The 20,756-nt window shown below is 42.5% G+C and overlaps 1 protein-coding gene across 1 annotated transcript; it reads left to right on the top strand.

The window, feature by feature from the left end:
• Positions 1-337: 337 nt before the first annotated feature.
• On the top strand, positions 338-15,269 carry exosc10 (exosome component 10). Its single transcript, XM_038723492.1, has 25 exons — positions 338-508; positions 1,424-1,560; positions 2,371-2,494; positions 2,582-2,686; positions 2,873-3,032; positions 3,147-3,255; positions 3,333-3,408; positions 3,492-3,602; positions 3,734-3,877; positions 6,011-6,201; positions 6,421-6,577; positions 6,768-6,916; positions 7,110-7,160; positions 7,289-7,400; positions 7,523-7,570; positions 7,679-7,754; positions 7,842-7,951; positions 8,043-8,135; positions 8,214-8,282; positions 8,370-8,475; positions 8,557-8,630; positions 14,391-14,571; positions 14,692-14,756; positions 14,837-14,913; positions 15,026-15,269. The coding sequence occupies exons 1-25, from the start codon at positions 386-388 to the stop codon at positions 15,054-15,056; spliced, it is 2,679 nt and encodes an 892-aa protein (XP_038579420.1). The 5' UTR covers positions 338-385; the 3' UTR covers positions 15,057-15,269.
• The last annotated feature ends 5,487 nt before the right edge of the window (positions 15,270-20,756 follow it).

Genomic DNA, 20,756 nt, shown 5'->3' with positions numbered 1-20,756 from the left:
CAGTGTTGCTGCATAGAATAAGTACTCTGATGGCCAGAGCCTGGCCATGCAGTGGAAAAAAGCTAAGTTTCATGACCAGTCTTGATTTGGAGCTCAGTCTGACACAACACTAAAATAAAGAAGATCTGTAATGTTACAGATATATAAAATAAAAGTTATACATTTTATGAACAAACCTATCCTTTTACATATTGTCATGTAGCAATATGTCCGATAAGATGTCAATAAATTTTAGAAAATGTAGTCCGTCCTTCTGCGGGCGGTCCCCTCCACACCTTTAGGTGGCGCTGTACCCCCTCTGCGTCCGTCCCAGGGGCTCAGAAGAAAACGTTAAGGAAAGGGGCTGTTTCCTGCGGCTCACATGTACACAGTATCAAACTAGACGATGGCTTCCTCAAAGAGCAATGATTCCACAAACAGTGGCCTTCAAGACACAAATTCAGACACCAACGACGAGGAAAGAGACGACCTGTGTCCCGGTTTTAAAGATGTGGACGCCTTTGTTAAAGTAAGTGAACTGACCGAGCTGGACGCAGAGGTTTTGAGTTCAGGCTAGCATTCAGGTGCGCAACGTGGATGCGCTTGTTGGCTAGAGCTGCAGACACATTATAAATTAGGTAGAAAACACGCACAGCTATGTGTTGACACAGGATCTCTTTTCACGTTTATTCAAGTAATTGGCGTGGTAATGGTCGGCAACACGAGAGTTGAGCCTCTTTGGTGTGTTATTTAACATTAGCTTTAAAAAAAAAAAAGTGATTCAAGTTAAAATGTTTTCATGTGAGTTTAGTTTACTTGTAGCAAATTTGCATATTGGACTAATATGTCGATTAATGGTTTCGTCAAAAAATATTGACATATCTGAAAGTGATGGTTTAAAATGACTCACTTTGGATCAACAGCCCCAAAGCTGAAGCAATGTAACTGAACTCAAAGCTATTTAACTTAACGTTAACGTTAGCTTGCAAAAGTGATGGCTGTGAACGGAGGAACGTGAAAGTTAACAAACAAAAATTTTAGAAGCTGTCAGCAGCAGATTGTTGTTGTTTTTACAAGATATGTAGCTAAAACGGGGCATTGCCAATTATCTTAACACTTGTGAAATATAAACTAAAAGATAAGCTGTGCAACCGACATGTGTCACTGTAATCTTGTTTTTAATTGAAAAGCTGAGCGGCTATAGATGTAGTGTTGTTCCCTGTCCCCACCTGTTAACTAACACTAGCACTATGGCTGTGCTGTGGTTGTCTGTGATTGTTGTATTAGTCTTATTTGTCCACTGCACAAATGAAGTGCCTCATGGAAACTAAAGTCACTTGTGAACTGTGACGTTAGACATTGCCATAAGTTGATTGTACAGCATTTGATTTGATTGAAATCCTGTCAAGAAGTATTGACAAATAGCATTGTCCTTCCTCTGCAGTATGGATTTGGTGCTGTGTTATCCGCCACCAAAGCATCCGCCGCCTTGCCTCAAGCAGGGGATGAATATGATTTCTATAGGAGCTTCCCGGGATTCCAGGAGTTCTGTGAAAGTCAAGGAGATAAGCTCTTGCACTGGTGAGTACGGTTGCAACTAACAATTATTTTCATTATCAATTAACCTGTTGATAATTTTCTCGATAAATCAATTAGTTGTTAGGTCCGGACAATGGTGAAAAATGTTGATCAGTGTTTCCCAAAGCCCAAGGTGACGTCCTCAAATATCGTCTTCAGTCCACAACCCAAATATGTTCGGTTTACTGTCAGAGAAGTAAAGAAACCAGAAAATATTCACATTTGAGAAGCTGAAATCAGAGAATTTGAAAGTTGTATTTTTTTTCTTTAAATAAATAAATTGATTATCAAAACAGTTGCCGATTAATTTAATAGTTGACGACTAATCGTCTAATTGTTGCAACTCTACTGGTGAGTATATAGTATGTCGATGCTTCCTTTGAGTTTTGCCTCAGTAGGACTTCGACCTGTTTCTGCCAGCGTTCGCTCCTCCTCTTATACGCTTACTTTAAAACCCATGCAACTGACAAATTCAAGAATGAGTTTTTGTCAGGAGCTGTGGACCTCCAGCACATTCGCACGGAAAAGCTCACCTTTGCCAAATGTAAACATGTGAATTTGCACAGTTTGTCAAGAGAAACAATGTTGTGTTGTCGTGCCCTAGGAGATGGAGAGAAAATCGATTCTAGTGGTGTCATGTGACCCCAGTTTTTGCATTATCTGACCACACACTGCTACTTCACTCTCGTAATCCATTTAAAGTCTGTGATGAAGCCTCAGACATGCAAATGGAAGAGTGGATTTGCTGGGTAACCTGCCACTTGTTATTTCTCAAAAAAGGTAAATACATTTTTTTTCTTTCTCCTGTGTTAGCATGAGTCAGTTAATGCAGCACCACGGCTGCAGATCTCACATGAGGGACCGGAACAAGCTGACAGGGCTGGAGGAGAGGTTTGACTTGGTTGTTGACTCGAACGACGTCATCCTCGAGAGAGTGGTATTGACCTATAGCATTGTTGTTCTACAGATTTCTTCATAAAAAGAGTCTTTGCAAACCAACCGAGCTCTTGTGTCCGATTTCCAGGGGATTCTTCTTGATGAAGCTGACGGGGTGAACCGGAGCCAGCAGCCTGTCATGCCTGCAGGGTTTCAGCCTCCCAAGATTGTCGTTTCCAGCTGGAATCGCAAGGTTGGCTAATTAACCTCTCAGCTCTTAAACTGCAGATGCCAGTTTTTTGGGCTGTGTTCAAGCTTAAACATTATGTGCCAGTCCTGGCATTGAAGTACTTAAAACGCTAGAAAGTTGTTTGGATTCTTTTTGGAACACTTAAAATAAGAAAAATTTATTTTGGAAAACAATACTTTTGTTGGTCAGGGTTCAGGCTCTGGCAGTCGTTCTGAGATGTTCCGACTGCTCCACGCCAAGAATGTTGCGCGGCCGCAGCTGAAATTCAAGGAAAAGGTCGACAACAGCAACACACCATTTATCCCCAAGATCTTCATCAAGCCCAATGCCATAAAGCCTCTTCCTTCTTGTAAGACATACTTCTCACTCTCATGTTCTTCCCATCTGTTGTTTTCATAAGAGTCATTTAACCGTGACTCCTTAACATGTGCAACCTATTTGCTCTCTTGCTCTCCAATCATAGATTTCACCAACAAACAGATCCGTAAGGAAAGACCTGAGGACCTTGATGTACCAGCTGCCTTGGCTGATTTCATTCACCAGCAGAGAACGCAGGAACATGTAGAAGACATGTAAGACTTGCGTAGTATCAATTATTAGTATCCTATTTCTCGTTGTCCATCTTAACATATGATTTTGATCCATGTAGGTTTGCACACCCATACCAATATGAATTGGATCACCTTACAATACCAGAAATGCTTCTGTCTAAGCCAGAACCACAGGCAAGTTACTGTGATGCTACAATATGAGCTCCTCATTGTTGGTTAGGCCCCTACTAAATCAGTTGTTTGTGGATTATTTTTAGATGTACAAACCAATGGCAGAGACCAACCTGTCCTTCATTGATGCACTAGAGGATCTGGTAGCTCTGAATGAGAAGCTGTGCAAATTGTCTGAATTTGCAGTGGACCTTGAGGTACGGGATTTTTAAACAAAATCTTGGAGTGGGCACAATATCCTATATGACCTATATAATGTGAGCCAGTACAACCTTTAGGTTGTTGTGTAGAAGCAGAAGTTATGTTAACCCTCTGTCCTCCGTCGCAGCACCATTCCTACAGGAGTTTCCTCGGACTCACCTGTCTGATGCAGATCTCCACCAGAGAAGAGGACTTCATTATCGACACCTTAGAGCTACGCAACGAGATGTACGTCCTGAATGAGGCGTTCACTGACCCGTCTATTGTCAAGGTAAAGGAACGGCACCGCGAATCATTTGTTCTGGTGTCCTCTTCTTTGACTTAAACCTGCAGTGTGGAACATTGGTCCCCCCCCCCCCCACCCCCCAGCAGTGATGGTATTATTCTTCACGGTTGGCTATCAAGAAACGGAAAAAAACTTAACTTATTTCTTTCTTCTTTTTTTTTTTTGTATATTTCCTCCTCACTCTGATTGTGTGTGGATGACCTAATTAGGATATGGAGTGATCTGACACAATTTTCCATTATTTTTCCATAATGTTTCAAACAATAAAAAAACAAGATAATAGATCACATTGCTTGTCCATGTCAACAAAAAAATAATATCAATCAAATACTATGGCTTCATCAGGTGGCATATTAACCAGGGTATCGAATGAAGTACTCTATTGGAATTGTTATCACTTTAAGGGTACTGGTTTTGGTATCGTACATTTTTAAACGATACCCAGCCCTACTGTCCAAGAGCATTAACATGACATCCATGTCTGCCCCCAGTCCCTTCTGTTCTCTTCTCTTCAGCCACACCAATGGTTGTCTTTGTCCTACCTTTTTTTTTTTATGTAATCCTTCCTCTGAACGGCAAGTTTCTATTTTTTTTTTATTTTTTTTTTCGTCTGGAGGATCAGAAACTTTTATTGGATGCTTCTTAGGTTTTTCCTCTCTGCCGTACTGCTAGTTGCTTTAAGCCTACTCCGTCGCTAATGCTCCAGAGCCATGTAGAGAGAGAGTTGATTCATCTCAGTTTAAATTAAATTGACTTTATTGGCATCGCTGCATACACTATGATGTTGCCAAAGCACAAAAACGCAAACTATACAATCATAACAAACAAAATAAACAATTCTCACTAATAAACGTCCCCTCCCCAGTCATTGCTGGCTGACATAAAACGCACCATTAACTGTTCGCCAGAGTGGGAAAGTTGCCACTTACACTTATTTAAAAACTCGAATGTACTGCGAATACAGACATTTACCTGGCATTTAATCAGCATTTTGTGAACTCGATTGGCAAGGGCTTAAATGTAACAGATGTTGTTTTATATGTAAAGGTTCCACATGCTAAAGGAAAGATGAGATTGCAAAGTCTTAAATTAGATTTGTTTTCAGAAAGGGCCACTGAGTGGTCTGTGTGGCTGTCTCCACCATTCCTATGTGCCCTCTGTTATGAGTGAACAATTCATTCAGCAGCTTTATCATTAAAATTTGAGAGCAAGGCAACTCTATTAGACACAGCTTTACCACAGATTGTAAATACGCACATTGTGTTAACTAAACCACTTCACTGAAAATGAAGATGGTAAAGTTACAATCTGTCTGTAAAAAATCTCAGTATATCTCGCTGAGCTACCTGCTGGTTCAACTTTGAACAATTGGACACACATAGTAGTTATGTGCTCAAAGAGCTTTACAATGCAGTGGGCACTTATGGCAGATATTTCTGGTGCTTTCCCTTTAGGTTTTACTTCCAATTAAGTGGTTTAGATAATTAAACTGGGGGGTGTTTAAAGGAAACCTGTCTAGTTGTCTGACCACTTGTTCCGCTTGCAGTATTGGTTTGCGTCATAAAGCTGTGTTTAGCTGTGTCATCGCATTCCTAAATCTCAGCAATTAAAATGTCCCCAAGGGAATATTTTTTTTTAAGCGCATGAAATTGATGCTGGCTCAGACTGTCTTATGAACTGGTTGCATCTGAACAGTCGAATTATCTTCTATTGAAATTGGGTAGGAACCTGGAGAAGAAAAATCTCCACCACTATAGTGCTGATAAGTTTGTGAAGATTTAATCTTGAAACTTCTGAGCCAGGATTTCTTTAAGATGCCTCGGAGCCCCACAGTTTTGTTATGTTTTAATAAAGTTGGCGTGTGTCCTGTGGTGTGTGGGAACCACGATGACTCACTCACTAGGATACCTGTGAGTAAGTGTGGTGCGTGGGCATGAACTACTAAGAGATCTGTGGAAATAATCCAAATGATATAAATGTCACACGGTGTGACCCCCAGGCTTTAATATTTTTGGTTCAAATATTTTCTGTATCTAAGCAATAAAAAAAAAAAAAAGAAAAAAAGTTGGTACCACACCAAGGAGCTTTCGACTGAATGTGTTTTTTTCCTGTTCTCAGGTATTTCACGGCTCCGACTCTGACATCGAGTGGCTCCAGAGGGACTTCGGCTTGTATGTCGTCAACCTTTTTGACACACACCAGGCCAGCCGAGCTCTGAACCTGGCCAGACATTCCCTCGACCACCTGCTCAAACACTTCTGCAACGTGGACTCGGACAAACGCTACCAGCTGGCTGACTGGAGGATTCGGTACGGACTCATGACTGAGCCATTGAATGCTTAATTTTGCAGTTTTTGTTTAGGTTCAAATGTGGGATGGTGTTCCTTTTTTTTTAAAAAAAAAAACCCATCATGTAGTTCAGACTGTTTGTGATATTACTCCTAAAAAAACAAACAAAAAAAAAACTTGGAAAATATATTGACTTTTGGCAGTTGAAGTATAAAATGTCCCATAACTTGGCCCCGTAGCCCCTTGCCTGATGAGATGGTGCAGTATGCCCGCACAGACACCCACTACCTCCTTTACATCTACGACTGTGTGAGGGTGCAGCTGTTGGACTTTAACCACGGGCAGCCTGGCCTGCTGCAGAATGTCTGGAACAAGAGCAAAGACATTTCCCTGAAGGTGAGCACAACACTCACTTCATACATCATAAAGATTAAATTGACACTTAAAAATCAACCTCTATTCTATTATTCCACTCTTCTGTCTCCAATAGCTGCTCAGTTTCATATTTAAAAATTTCCACACCATTATCTCCTGCATTTTCTGACATTTGTCACGATTCAACTTCCACCATCCTCCTTCCATACAGAAATATGTGAAGCCCATATACACAGAGGAGTCCTATTTGGAGCTGCAGAGGAAGCAGAAAAGGTCTTTTAACACCCAGCAGCTCACTGCCTTCAGACTGCTGTTTGCCTGGAGGGACAAGCTGGCCAGGCAGGAAGATGAAAGCACCGGGTAGGCTGTTCGGAAACGGATGGACTTGCTGTTGTGGAAATCTGCTAGAGCTGATTTCCTATTTATAGTTCGTGCCCAGCCAGATTTTGCAACCCACATGTTTTTGTGACAATTTCCCTGCTTGTAGAATCATTGGTAGTCTTTTGACATCTGTCTTGACATGTTTTAATATAGTGTTGTTTGTGTGTTTAAGATATGTCCTGCCTACGCATATGATGATCAAGATATCTGAGGAGCTGCCAAAGTAAGTTGATTAGCTCTCCCTCTTAAATTTGGATTAATGTTTAGTGTTGTTCTCACTTCAGTGCAGGTGGATTTTGTGCTTTTGTATTCATAACCCCCGGCACAGTATTTTGTCATTTATCTTCTCAGAGAGCCCCAGGGCATCATTGCCTGCTGTAACCCTGTACCCCCGCTTGTGAGGCAGCAGGTCAATGAGCTCCATTTGTTAGTGCAGCAAGCGAGAGAAATGCCTCTCCTTAAGGTGAGGAAACATAAGCGGCAGCAGATATAATGTTGTTTGTCAGTGGTGTAATTTCAGTCTTGGCGCTGTCAAGTCAACGGAGGTGCCTTAATCAGTCAAACATTGCAATGTTTTCTGCACAGGCTGAGATTGCAGCACAAAAGAAGAAGGGACTCACACCCATAAAAAAGGTTGGTTAAAAACATTAAGCAACATCGAAGATTTAGTGTTCGCATTCGGAAGTTGTTGAAGAAACCATAAATGGGGTCAAATAAATGTGATCTTGTATAATTTTGCAGCTGGAGGTCACCTTGTTTGGTCCACATGATACATCCAGGGTGTCTGAGAGCGATCTCCCGCCCATTTCTCCTGACGGTGAGCTTGATGCTCGTACATGTTGCGCATTATCCTGGTGATTTTAAATATTTTAGGCCTTGAACAAATGTGTTTCTTTTTTTCCAGAGCTGCCTGTTAAACAAGGGATCCTCTTCTCAGATGAGGATCACAAAATGGACGTTGATGTACAGAAAGCAAGTGCTATCACGGCATCAGCTAAAATCACACTGTTTGAGGTAGCGATCAACTCTTAGTTTACTTTATTCAGCCAGTCGCTTGGTATGTGAACTGTGATGCCTAATGTGAGAACTCTGATTCCTTTTGAAGGAGACAGAAACACAGACTGACCAAGAGTCCCTCAATGTGGCTCAAATGAAAGCCAGGCGTATCATTGAGTCTTTTGAAAACCCTTTCAGAATGGTAAGAGATGACCAGTTATTAACCCTCAGCATTTTATTCAGCTGGACACACAATATTCAACCATCCTTGTGATTTCAGTATTTACCCTCCAGCGATGTGCACGTTAACAAGAATGCCAAGTTTGACCCATCTTCAAAAATATTTGAGGTAATCCAAGAGCTCCATACATTCATGTATATTCAGACTTATTTGTGTTCTCCTCTTAACTATGTTTGAATGTTCACCAATTGACAGATTAGTAAAAGATGGAAACTGCAGAGTATTGAGCAGCAACAGAAGGAGCTGGAGGCCAAGAGGAAAGCAAAGGAAGAAGCAAAGGAACACAAAAAGAAAGTGGCAGGTAATGTGGGTACTAACGTGCTGTAAAGTCACGCTGTTTACAGTAATGTTCGTTATTGTATTTTAATGTTGATTTCTGCAGAGGAAAGAAACAAGGTGAAACAGAGCTACCAGGAGTCTCTCCAGAACGTTGCCACTGTCCGCCAGCAAGCAGCGGTGAGTCATTTGCACTCTTCAGTTTCCTCTGTGCACTCTGTCAACTTCACTGTTGATGTCCCTGTTGGGCAAAGTACAAATCCATGGGAAATTTTTGTTATATTCACCCAAGAGCCTGCCACGGGATATTAAATATAGTGCTTTATTAGCCACTTTAACCCTCTGCAATGCCCCCCATTTTCTTAAGACATGGCTTGTATTTCTGCACATAAATATGGTGACTCACAAGCGAGGGAGCCACCGCTGCCACTCTGCAGCATCGGCATGTCAGCGGCATTTTAATATTTATATCTGTCACATGATGTGCCTGGGGACGAAGAACACACAGCATGGGATAGGAGCATTAGAGACACTCATCAAACGCTTTTCTGTCCTCCTAGGGAGCATCAATAGCTACTGTCTGCCCAAAAGCCCACTTCCTGCTTGTCCGGTCTCTCTGGGGTATTGCTCGGCACCATCCCACTTGGTTACTTATACACGTTCTTGGCACCACATGGTGTTTTCCTCTCTGCTTTAAATGCTCAGTTAGACACAAGTCTGTGTATTCGTCCTCTGTCCACGCAAGAGAACAAGAACGGTCACCACTGTTTGACTCTCGCTTCTGTCCCTGTTGGTGGCAACACTTCCACTCTGCCTTTCACTGTGTGAGCCTTCAGCCGTCAGTCGCTAGTGCACACAGAAATCCGTTGTATGATGATGGTTTAAGTGAAAAGTTGGTTTTAGGTGCTCCCTGCTGAAAAGGCGCCTTCAAATAAGTATGTTGGCACCGCCTGACGGCACGCATTATCGTCGGAGGTGTTGGCAGCAGCACTTGAAAGTAACACTAGTAAACCTGCCAACTGCAGGCAAATATTGGCGGTGCTGGCTAGCTGCCAGCTTCAGCCAACACTCTGGCAGTGAAGTTTTCTTGTCTGATTTGAGTTTGAAAGAAAGCTTTGTGGTTTTTCAAGCTTCTACTGGACTGATATTAGGATCAGTATCATGACGCATGTGTGCTGTGACTGGGCTCCAACATCACTGGTGTTCTCTTTTCTCTGTATCCTGTTAACCAACAGTTGCATCAAAACTGTCATTATGTTAAATTAAGTAAGTTTGAGTGCTTTTACACAAGCTGTTCGGATCGCGTAAAATAAACCCTGGGGCATTAGCCCGGTTAGTGCAGTTTGTTTGGGCTGATGTAAAAGCTATCAATCGAATTCTGATGCGGACAAAAAAAAACAAACACCCTTAGACCCTTTGAAAAGAGTGTTCCCCTTCGAGGGAACTCGAACTGCGTCGGTTACGACGCTATGGGAATGCCTATAGGCGTAGCAGGTCTGAACGTGAATGAAATCACTCCATTCCTATTGGTTTGTTGCTAGAACGGTAAGGTGTGATGGAATAACCGGAGGAGTATAAAGCACACCTGTACACACTCATCATTAGCTTTTTTCTATTCAGCAGGCGCTCTGTATGTTGTTTGAAGAAAGCTCCAGTCCTACAAGCAGTGTTTCTTACCTGAAGAAGTAGTCTACCAGCATGTCCGGCAATCAGAAGTACAGAAGGTGTGTTTTTTCTTGCCCTCGGTACATCACAGATGGAGATTCTCATGAGATGTGTGTCTCATGTTTGGGGATGGAGCACGCCCGTGCAGCTCTCGAGGGGGCTGCCTGCAGCCATTGCGAAGCCCTTTCCATGCGGGTACTGAGGTCCCGCATGGCTCTCTTTTCTGAGGATGGCCAGATGCTAAGGTGGCCCGGCGGCTTCACTCATGGGGTTCACAGTGTGATCTGTCGGAGGATTTCGGGACGGCTGGGGCTTTTTCCCGACCTTCATCCGCTGGCTCCAACGCTTCCTTTCCTCGTTCGGGAGCCCGTTTCTCAGATTCTCCCGCTCGTGGTTTGGATCCGGAAAACGCTGCAGCAATCCGACTCCGAGGAGGTGGACGTGCTCAGCATAGTGGACGATGACTTCCGGGTGTCGGGGCGGCGTCATCAGGTGGCGCCCGACTACGACGAGCTGCTGGAGGTGGTGACTAGAGCCGTGGCTAAGCTCAACATCAACTGGCCACAGGAGGAGCAGACACAACAGGCTAGTGGTAAGCTTGATGAAAGGTTTCTTAAGCACCACGCGCCACCTCCACGCCGGTCTCCGCCATTCTTTCCTGATTTACATGATGAACTGAGTAAATCATGGGGCAGACCCTTCTCTACACGGCTTTCCACACCCCAATCACTGAACTACAGTAATGTGATGGGGGTTAGGGACCGAGGTTATGGGAGGATGCCTCAGGTGGAGGATGCGCTTGCGAGCTATCTCTCCCCTCGACTTGCGTCCTCCCTGGAGAAGTCGGCGTTACCCTCCAAGCCATGTCGCACCACATCTACGCTCGTGGGGAAGGCGTACATGGCAGCGGGCCAGGCAGGTGCGAGCTTGCACACCATGCCGGTGCTTCAAGCCTACCAAGCCGACCTGCTACAGGAGATGGTTCAGAGCGGGGGGGTCCCTCTGAGGAAGATCTGGCGGAGCTTCGCAGAACCACAGACCTGTCTCTCCGGGCCACCAAAGAAACAGCCCGCTCCATGTCGGTTCTGGTGGCCACAGAGTGTCCCCTATGGCTCAACCTCGCGGGCATATCTGAGAAAGGATAAGAGCTTCCTCCTCGGTGCACCGGTGAGCACGGCGGGCCTCTTCGGTGACGCGGTGGACTCGGTGGTGGATCGGTTTCAGCACGTTAAGACGCAGGGCGAAGCGTTCCGCCAGTACCTCCCTCGCCGGTCTGGACCCAAGGCAGCTGAGGCTGCCAGGCGTAGGTCCCTTCCCTCTACGAGCTCCTACCGAGGGGAGAGGAAGCAGAGTGTCGCTTCTCTGCTGGTCTTTCCCCTTCCACCCTCAAGGTGTACGTGGCAGCTATTTCATCTTTCCACGCCCCTCTGAGGGAGGGGTCTTTGTGGAAACTTCCCTTGGTTGTACGTTTCCTCCGTGGTGCCCGGAGGATGAGACCTGCGACTCGGTCCAAGATTCCCACTTGGGATCTGGCGGTGGTTCTTGGGGTGTTGGCTGAGGCCCCCTTCGAACCCCTGGAGTCAGCTGAGGCTAAGCACTTGAACCTCAAGATGGCCTTTCTCCTTGCTATCACCTCTCTGAGGAGGGTGGGGGATCTCCAAGCGCTTTCGGTTTCCCCGCAAAGCCTGGAGTTTGCCCCGGGGAATATTAGGGCTATCCTGCACCCTCGTCCAGGATATATCCCTAAAGTGCCTTCTTGTGCGGCAGGGTCCACAGTGCTGCAGGCATTTCATCCTCCACCTCATGTGACGGCGGAGGACGGGAGATTTCATCTGCTCTGCCCTGTCAGAGCACTGAGTATTTACACTCTGAGGTCCTCCCGTTGGAGGAAGGCTGACCAGCTGCTAGTGTGTTTTGGGTCCCCCAGGGCTGGGCTCCCTGCATCCAAACATACTATTAGCAACTGGATTGTTCAGACTATTTCCCTGGCCTATCAGGTAGGTGCGCGGTTTGCCTTCACCTGTGGCTGTGAGGGCTCATTCTACCAGAGACATGGCGGCCTCTCGAGCCCTCCTTTCCGGGGCCTCTTTGCAGGATGTTTGTGTAGCGGCTGGCTGGGCCACTCCGCACACATTCATTCGGTTTTACAGTCTTGACCTTCCTTCGGCACCTGGCACTCGTGCACTCTCCTCTTAGTCGTGCCACTTTATTGCACACTGGGGCAGGCGGGGTTTTCGGCACGGTTTAGTGGGTATTTCGTTCCCATAGTGTCGTAACCGACGCCGTTCGAGTTCCCTCAAAGGGGAACGTCTCAGGTTACGTATGTAACCCTGGTTCCCCGAGAAGGGGAACGAGACACTGCGTCGGCCCGCCGCACCTCTCTCCCCGCCTGAAGCGCCTGCTTCATAGTTTAAGCTAATGATGAGTGTGTACAGGTGTGCTTTATACTCCTCCGGTTATTCCGTCACACCTTACCGTTCTAGCAACAAACCAATAGGATTGGAGTGATTTCATTCACGGTCAGACCTGCTACGCCTAGAGGCGTTCCCATAGTGTCGTAACCGACGTAGTGTCTCGTTCCCCTTCTCGGGGAACCAGGGTTACATACGTAACCCGAGACGTTCTCCAAGGGACTCTGGTGCGGTTCGCTTGTGACATGAAAGCAAATAAACCAACTGCAGGGATTGTGTGATAGCAGATTTGAAATAATGCTAAAATTACATAAGCTTACCTACTAAATCCATCTCCTGATTGAGAAATCTCTTGAGGAAGTGATCTATAAAAGCTGTGTATACATTTATGCAAATAATTTGGACTTCAGCGTGGGTGTTTTTCCCTGATTTAATAGGTCAAAAGCTGTTAAAAATGCTGTGCATAATTAATTAATAAGTCCATTAAAAGGTGTGTGACAGTACAAGATGCCTCCTTTTTGTCTTGTCTCTGCATCATTATTCATAACTTGTTTGATTTGCCATGTAACAATACTAATACTGCTTAAATTCTATAATCAGTCATTTCTTCAGGAGCTCTTTGTGACACCAGAGTATGTAAATCTACCCATCAAGGGCTGCATAAACATCTGTCAGTCACAGGAATTTGATTTCTCCATGTGGGTCCTATGTCTTATTTAAATGCTACTAGTACTTATTTATTAGTTCCTAGTAACTATTCCATTATCTACTAGTAACAACTCCCCTTTTGTTAGTAATAATTGATTAGATACTAGTACTTAATTTTTAGTTACTGGTAACTAATCCATTAGATACTTCTAACATTTGAATTCTTACAAATACATTTTCTTTGGTTACTAGTTTCATTAATGACTTGTAAAATGGCTTGTTGATATTAAGATTTTAATTGTTACTAGTAAGTAATAAATGAGTACTAGTAGCTTTAAATAGCGACTAGTAAGTTTTAAAGAATGAATGTTAAAACCTCTTGCCATAGGGCTATGTAGCAAATCAGATCTGGATTCTCTTGTGATATCATGATTCTCACTTAATCTCACAAATCTATTTTCCTCACAAGGTAATGTGATTTGGGCAGCATGTCTGCTTACCACGTTCTCACGTGACGTAAGAACAACAGTTGGTGGCAGTACTGCACCTCTGAGCTGGTTTGCCAACCACAGCAGGAGAATAGTGACAAGAAAACAGGGATATTATCAAATGTTAAATTACGTTATGGTTATTTTAAACCATATCTTAATTTAATCTAGTCATAATATATACCATTACTGTGATATAAAATTAAAAGAATTAAAAGAGTGTTCTTCTACAGGTTTGGTCTACTGGATTCAGTCAACAGAGAAGTAACAACTTAATGCTGCAGAGCCTAAAGCAAAGTGAAACTTCCAACCTGTAGATGGCAGCAAAATATGAATTTGTTTCATCAGTAATAAGTCTATATAATGTTGACTTGAGTGGGTCACCGCAATATAATTCTTTCAATCGGAGGCCTATACAGAATGAAATTGAGTGAGGTACAAAGAAATGCATCAAGTATGTGACAAAGCACAACAAAATAGGTTTTGCAAATGTCAGTTAATATCAGTCTCTTTATAGTTCCCTTTTTAATTCCTTATATGTTTTATTTTTATGCACGTTTATTCGCCCACCATAAATAATCGATTTGATTTCTAATTCAACATGAATACAACTTGTCCCATAGATTGGAACAGTGATCCAATTTGTTAGCTTTACCATTCAAGAACTAGTTCATTAAAATGTTTGTTCTAAATATTGTACAGAATATAATGTTTCTGACCAATTTCAGGAAGCTGCAAAAGGCGGCGGAAAGAAAAGAGAGAGGGCCGCCAGTGAGGTTGGAGAGTCGACTCCCAAACCGAGTAAGAAGCTGATGAAATCTGCAGAGACGCCCCAGAAGACAGAACCGCCTCCTCAAGAGACCTTCAAGCCGTTTGACTACACTCAGACAGACCTCAAAGTCTTTGCTGGTATGCATATGAGATTTATCCGCCATCGCATTACACAAATCACTACTTACTTTTACATTCAGTTACAGTTTTACATTATAAAGATTCAGTTAAATCAGTGCACACCCTTTGTTTTTACAGGTACCAAACCAAAGGACAACACACAGTTTGATCCAAACCGGCAGGCCCATGATTTTAAGAAAAAGGTATTTATTTATTTAATTGTGTTTGTTGAACAATATATATTTGATAATTGCTTGAGTAATTAGAACATTTTTTCCAACAGAAAACTCCCAAGGGACAAAAATCTAATTTTGGAGCTGGAAACCGAAGTATGTCGTACATGTCTGGAAAATCCGATAGGTAAACATATGCAGTATACAGTAGAAGAGGTTTATTGTTTCGCTGCTTCAGATTCAAACATCCCAGTATTTTAACCATTCTGTCTTTTTTTTTTTTTTTTTATTCTCCGCAGAGGATTCCGGCATAACTGGCCCAAAAGATAAACTCTCTTTAATGGCGTTTTCTTTATTATTTTAACACTTTTTTTTTTCATCCTGCAGAAACAATGTTACCAATTTTTTCATCCATACAAGTGAAATTCAGTATTTCAATATTTAATGAATTTCAATGTGTATTTTTTTCCATCTGTGGTACAGTTTACCCTGTAAATATGTGGAAGCACAGACCTCTTTATTAAAGGTGATTTTAGAGGAAAATGTCATGCTGATTTTTATTTTTTTATTTTTTTTAATCACCAAAAGTTTCATTTTGTTGGAGCAGTGTCATAATCAGACCCTTCTTCAGAATTCTGGCCACTGATGTGTGTGAATGTGTTAAAAGAATATATTTTTATCTTTGCCTCCAAAACTGAAGTAATTGGCAATGAATTACTGTTTTGAAAGATGTGTGAACTATGATGGATTAGTAAGTGAAAATGTCTTTCCAAAGTGAATTATCAATTGTTGACACCTACATGAAGAGTGTGACAGAACAAGACCCAGTCTATGATACTGTGTTCTGACCTGGCTCAAAAGGTCACAACAGGGAGACACACCATGGTAGAAGTTTAACAAAATATGTTTATTTAAACCAATATAAACATAATTAAGGCTGGTGCCAAAGTAAAGGTGAACAAGTATGGGGTATGAACATCAGTGGTTTCAGTCAGGTCAGGATAATGGATGCATGGAAAATGTGTGTGAGGGTGTTGTAAAGTGCAAGCATGTCCAGAAACCAAGGCAAAGGTGGAACCTGTGGAGGGAAACAGATGGTGGCAAGTTAGCAGAGAGGTCCATCTGTCCTCAGCCCCTAAGAATGAGAATAAAGCGTTAAATACTCTACAGGGCAATTAGCCCAGGTGCCCAGAGTTACTGCAATCAGCTCTTCCATTCAAGGAAGAGAGAGAGATAGGCCACACCCACACATGACCCCACAGGGCGTTACACCAGATATGTGGGTAGGACATCACACCCATATGTGACTGATGAATATCACATTCTAAAAGCATGGCTATTAATATGCTGCTATACAGTGGTGCAAAGTAAGTATTATTGTATGTTATGTGAGTATTGTTATTTTTGTATTTTATATATACACTGACCAGCCTTAACATTATGATGATTGACAAGTGAAGTGAATAACACTGATTATCTCGTGACCATGGCATCTGTCAGTGGGTGGGATATACACTACTCAAAAACAATAAGGCAACACTTAAATCACACGTCAGATCTCGATGTATGAAATAGTTTAACATATTTTATTGTACACTGTGAAAAAGCTGAATTGGGTTCATCACTATTAAGTCAATATAATGTTGATTTGAGTAGGTCACTGCAATATAATTCTTTCAATCGTGGGCTTATACGGCATGAAAGGTACAAAGAAAACATGTATGTAGCAAAGCAAAACAACATAGGTTTTGCAAATGCCAGTTAATCTCTATAGTTTCTTTTGATTCCTTAGATTCCCTTGATGTGTTTTATTTTATGCAATTTAATTGCACTCCATAAATAAATAATGTGATTACTAGTTCAGCATGAATACAACTGGTCCCATAGCTTGGAACAGTCATCCAACATTGTTAGTGTTACTCTAACCTGTTATCTTGTTAGTTTTAACAAAATGAGTCCATTTAAGAATACATTCATTTTATTCTAATATTTAGTTTATTCTAAATATTGAACAGAATACAATGTTTCTGACCAATTTCATTAGGAAGCTGCAAAAGGTGGCAGAAAGAAAAGACAGAGGGTCGTCATTGAGGTTGCAGAGTCAACTCCCAAACCGAGTAAGAAGCTGATGAATCTGCAGGGAATTTTATTCAATTTCATTCAATTTTACATTGTAAAATTATGTAACAACGGTCAGTGGAAACCAAAATCACCAACCAATTAAGGGCTGGATTCAAATCACACTGAAAATCAAAAGCTGATCCAACTTGCGTGACTTTCATCACGGCAACTCATAATGGGACTCAGTAGTGTGTACGGCCCCCACGTGCCTGTTTGCACTCCTGCCAATGTTTGGGCATGCCCCTGATAAAACAGTGGATGGTGTCCTGGGAGATCTCCTACCAGACCTGGATACAGTCATCAGTGTACTTCTCGACAGTCTGTGGCACTACTTTGCGGTGTCTGCTGCACCGATACATAACATCCCAGTGGTTGTCAATATGATTCAGGTCTGGGGAACGTGTAGGCCAGTCAATGGCATCACTGCTTTCGTCATACAGGAACTGCCTACACACTCTGGCCATATGAGGCCAGACATTGTCCTCCACCAGAAGGAACCCAGGGCCCACTGCACCAGTGTATGGTCTGACAAAGGCTCTGAGGATTTCATTCCTGTACCTACCAGCAGGTAGCACTTGGAGGTCTGTGCGGCCCTCTAAGGAGATGCCTCCTCAGACCATCACTGACCCATCGCCTCTCATCTGTGAAGAGAACAGGGCACCAATGGCAGACCTGCCAGACCTGTTCTCTGGCAAATGCCAATCGAGCTGCACAGTGCTGGGCAGTGACCACAGATCCTACTAGAGGATGTCCAGCTGTCATACCACCCTCATGGAGTCTGTTTCTGAGACCAGGACACCAGTTTCTCCTCACACAAAGGAGCAGATACCTGTCCTGCTGCTGTGTTGATGCCCTTCACGGCCCTGTCCAGCTCTCCTTGTGTAATGGCACGTCTCCTGGTATCTCCTCCATGCTCTTGAGACTGTGCTGGTAGACACAGAAAACCTTCTTGCGATGGCGCGAATGGATGTGTCATCCTGGAGGAGCTTGACTACATATGCAACTAGAATGAGCTGCAGGTAACGCCTCATGCTACCATTAGTGACAAGGACTCCAGCAAAATGCAAAACCAGGGAACAATCAGTCAGGAAGGATAAGGAGAGAGCAACTGTCTGTGGCCAAAAGTCAAGTGGTGTCATAATCTTATGTACACCTGCCTAATAAATTAAAAGATTTGACTACTTCTTCCTCAGCTGCTGCTACAACAGCCTCCACTCCTTGTCAGACACTGATGTTGGGCACTAAGGCCTGGTTCGCAGTCAGTGTTCCAGTTCATCCCAAAGGTGTTGGATGGAGTTGAGGTCAGGGCTCTGTGCAGACCAGTCAACTTTTTAACACAGTTCATATTTGGGGGGGGCGACATGACACTGAGGCTTTTATTTCAAACACCATGCATGCAGCTTATTTGATGCCTAAGTATTATTAAATAGTAGGATTTTAAAAGTTTATGTTTATTTTAAGCCTTTCAAAATACACGTTCTAGCCCATGTCTTTTGTAGGGGACAGTGGAACTTGCAGTGAGGCAGAACAGATTAAGTAAATATTGATGGAGAGTCAGACATTGAAATGTGAGTAGATGAGGAGGAATCCAGGCAGAAATGCAAAAGAAAATAAAGTTGTTAACACTGAAAGGGTAACTTTGGTATTTTTCAACCTGGGCCCCCATTTTTCCTATTGTTTTACCATAAATTGCCTTATTGCTCCATTCACTTAACCACCAGACTCTATTGATAAAAAAAAAAAGTAATTTTACCTCTACCACTGCCTCAATCAGTTAGTTTGTGTTGTTGTGTGACTTTGGTGTTTTTATTTGTTTGTTTTGTTGTGTAAGTTTGGTGTTTTAAAGGGTTAGAAAACAAACAATTTCTGTGTTTGGCAAGGTAAAATTACAGTTTTTGTCAAGGGAGTTTGGTGGCTTTGATGAGAGCGATGTAGCAGCTGTTTCTAGTTTAACAAAAGGATGTTACTCTTAAGGTCAATCGCTTTAGGGTTTATTTACATAATGTACTAATCTGAGCCTGTCAGTGGCAAACACAAGCACTTTAGTGGAGGACGGGGCACAACTGCCCACAAGAGTGACTTTGCAGCACTGTTTCTCTGCTGCCCACTGCAGACCATTGAGTGCTTGCTCAATACTGAACCTTTTTTTTTAATGTCCCAATTAGACAAATAGAAACAAAAAATGAGAAAATAGGGTCCAGCTTGAAAAATACAGATGGGTACCCTTCACTACCTGTATTAATATACTGTGATGTTGTTAAAACTTGTATTTAAATCTGTAATAGGCCTATATAAAATTCTAAGTAACCTCTATATTTATATACCTTCGGATGTTAAACATCAAGTCTGCTGTAAAAACCTTACCTTGTGTCTTTGATAGTTGTTGATGTGTTTGGGAAATAAGGCAGTAATGCAGATGTTTTGTGCCATAGCCTACTGCAGCCACTTTTCTTAATTTTATACCTGTGGCTCTAGGAGTGATTAGTCTGACAGTTACCCATTGAGATCACATTTATTTACTGTTGCAGTCAACTGAAGCATGTCTGTGATCTTCGCTGAAATTCCTTGCCCTAAAAAGTTTGACCAGTTTGCTGAGTTTTTGCTTACCTTGCCCCCTGGATATAACGATCTCTGTTATGTAAGCATCAGGGCCAGCCTTGTGTCAACAGGCAAGCTAAGGCAAACTATAACAATAGGATCTTAACTATAAGAAAGCCCTTTTACGCAAGACCTTTATAAATGTATAGATATTTTTTAGAATATAACGCATGTTAACGGAATCTGTCCTCAGTGAAACACTATTCAGAATTAGTTAGAGTGGGCTTGTCATAAAGAGCACAGCTATAAATGACTACAGGATCTGCTATCACTTGAGCAAAAGAAAAAAACAAACAAACATCAAGGTCCATTTTGTAACCCTTCTGGAGTTTTCGATGATGTTACAGGATCTTCTTCAGCATTTGGGGTTTGCCAAGTTGTTTTGGAATTAAGCACTTGTAGGGAAACTTGTCCATGTTGGCTTGATTGAAGATTAATTCTTGACCAAAAAAAAATCTCATTACGAAGTCCATTGTGGAAATCATATCATCCCAGAGAACTAACAGCTGTATATGATTTTAGCTAATCTTTTTCAAATTTCTTTACAGAAACCGTCATCTTCAACAAGGTTGAACTCTTCACTGACATTCCTCTTTGCTTAACTCTGACAAATTAGACGAGTTCACTTACTTTGCCTCCTGGATATAACAATCTCTGTTATGTAAGCAGGGCCAGCCTTGTGTAAACAGACAAACAAAAGCAAACTTTCACAATAGGAACTAAACTATAAATTAGGCCCTTCAAGGCAGCTTTACAAAAGTATATATATCTTATTGAATATAACAGCCTAACCAGGATCTGTCCTCAGTGAGACACCACTCAAAATAGGTTAAAGGTGAATTGGCTCGTCATATTACTCCTATTTTAGCTTCATTACACTGGCTCCCAGTATGTTTTAGAATTGACTTTAAAATTCTATTGATCACTTTTAAAGCTCTTCATGGCCTCTCGCCTTGTTATATTTCTGACCTTTTAGTCCCATACGCACCAGCACGTACCTTGAGATCCTCGGGCAGAGGTCTGTTGTCTGTTCCAGAGTCTCGACTGAAAACTAAAGGGGACAGAGCGTTTGCTGTCAGGGCCCCGAGGCTCTGGAACAGCCTGCCCGAGGAAATCAGGTCGGCTGAGTCAGTGAACTCTTTTAAGTCCCTTCTTAAAACATACTTTTATAGGACAGCCTTTCCCGATCTTATTTGACTTTATTTTATCCCTTTTATTTTATTTATTATTACAGGAACAGCTATCACCTTTGGCGATGACTAAACAGTTGATCAAAAGAACAATGCTGAGAAAAGGAGGACACAGAGACTT

The sequence above is a fragment of the Micropterus salmoides genome, unplaced genomic scaffold, assembly GCF_014851395.1.
Source record: "Micropterus salmoides isolate LMB-PRFRI ecotype aquatic unplaced genomic scaffold, ASM1485139v1 Ms_hic_scaffold_16, whole genome shotgun sequence".
Classification (NCBI taxonomy): Eukaryota; Metazoa; Chordata; class Actinopteri; order Centrarchiformes; family Centrarchidae; genus Micropterus; species Micropterus salmoides.
This window is presented reverse-complemented; position numbering and strand designations above follow the sequence as displayed.

What these genes read in the sequence shown, in the direction of transcription:
- exosc10 (XM_038723492.1), top strand. Translation starts at nt 386, where the DNA reads ATGGCTTCCTCAAAGAGCAATGATTCCACAAACAGTGGCCTTCAAGAC. An exon ending in ACGTCATCCTCGAGAGAGTG is followed by an intron (nt 2,495 to 2,581) that starts GTATTGACCTAT and finishes TCCGATTTCCAG; the next exon opens with GGGATTCTTCTTGATGAAGC. An exon ending in GACTCACACCCATAAAAAAG is followed by an intron (nt 7,571 to 7,678) that starts GTTGGTTAAAAA and finishes ATAATTTTGCAG; the next exon opens with CTGGAGGTCACCTTGTTTGG.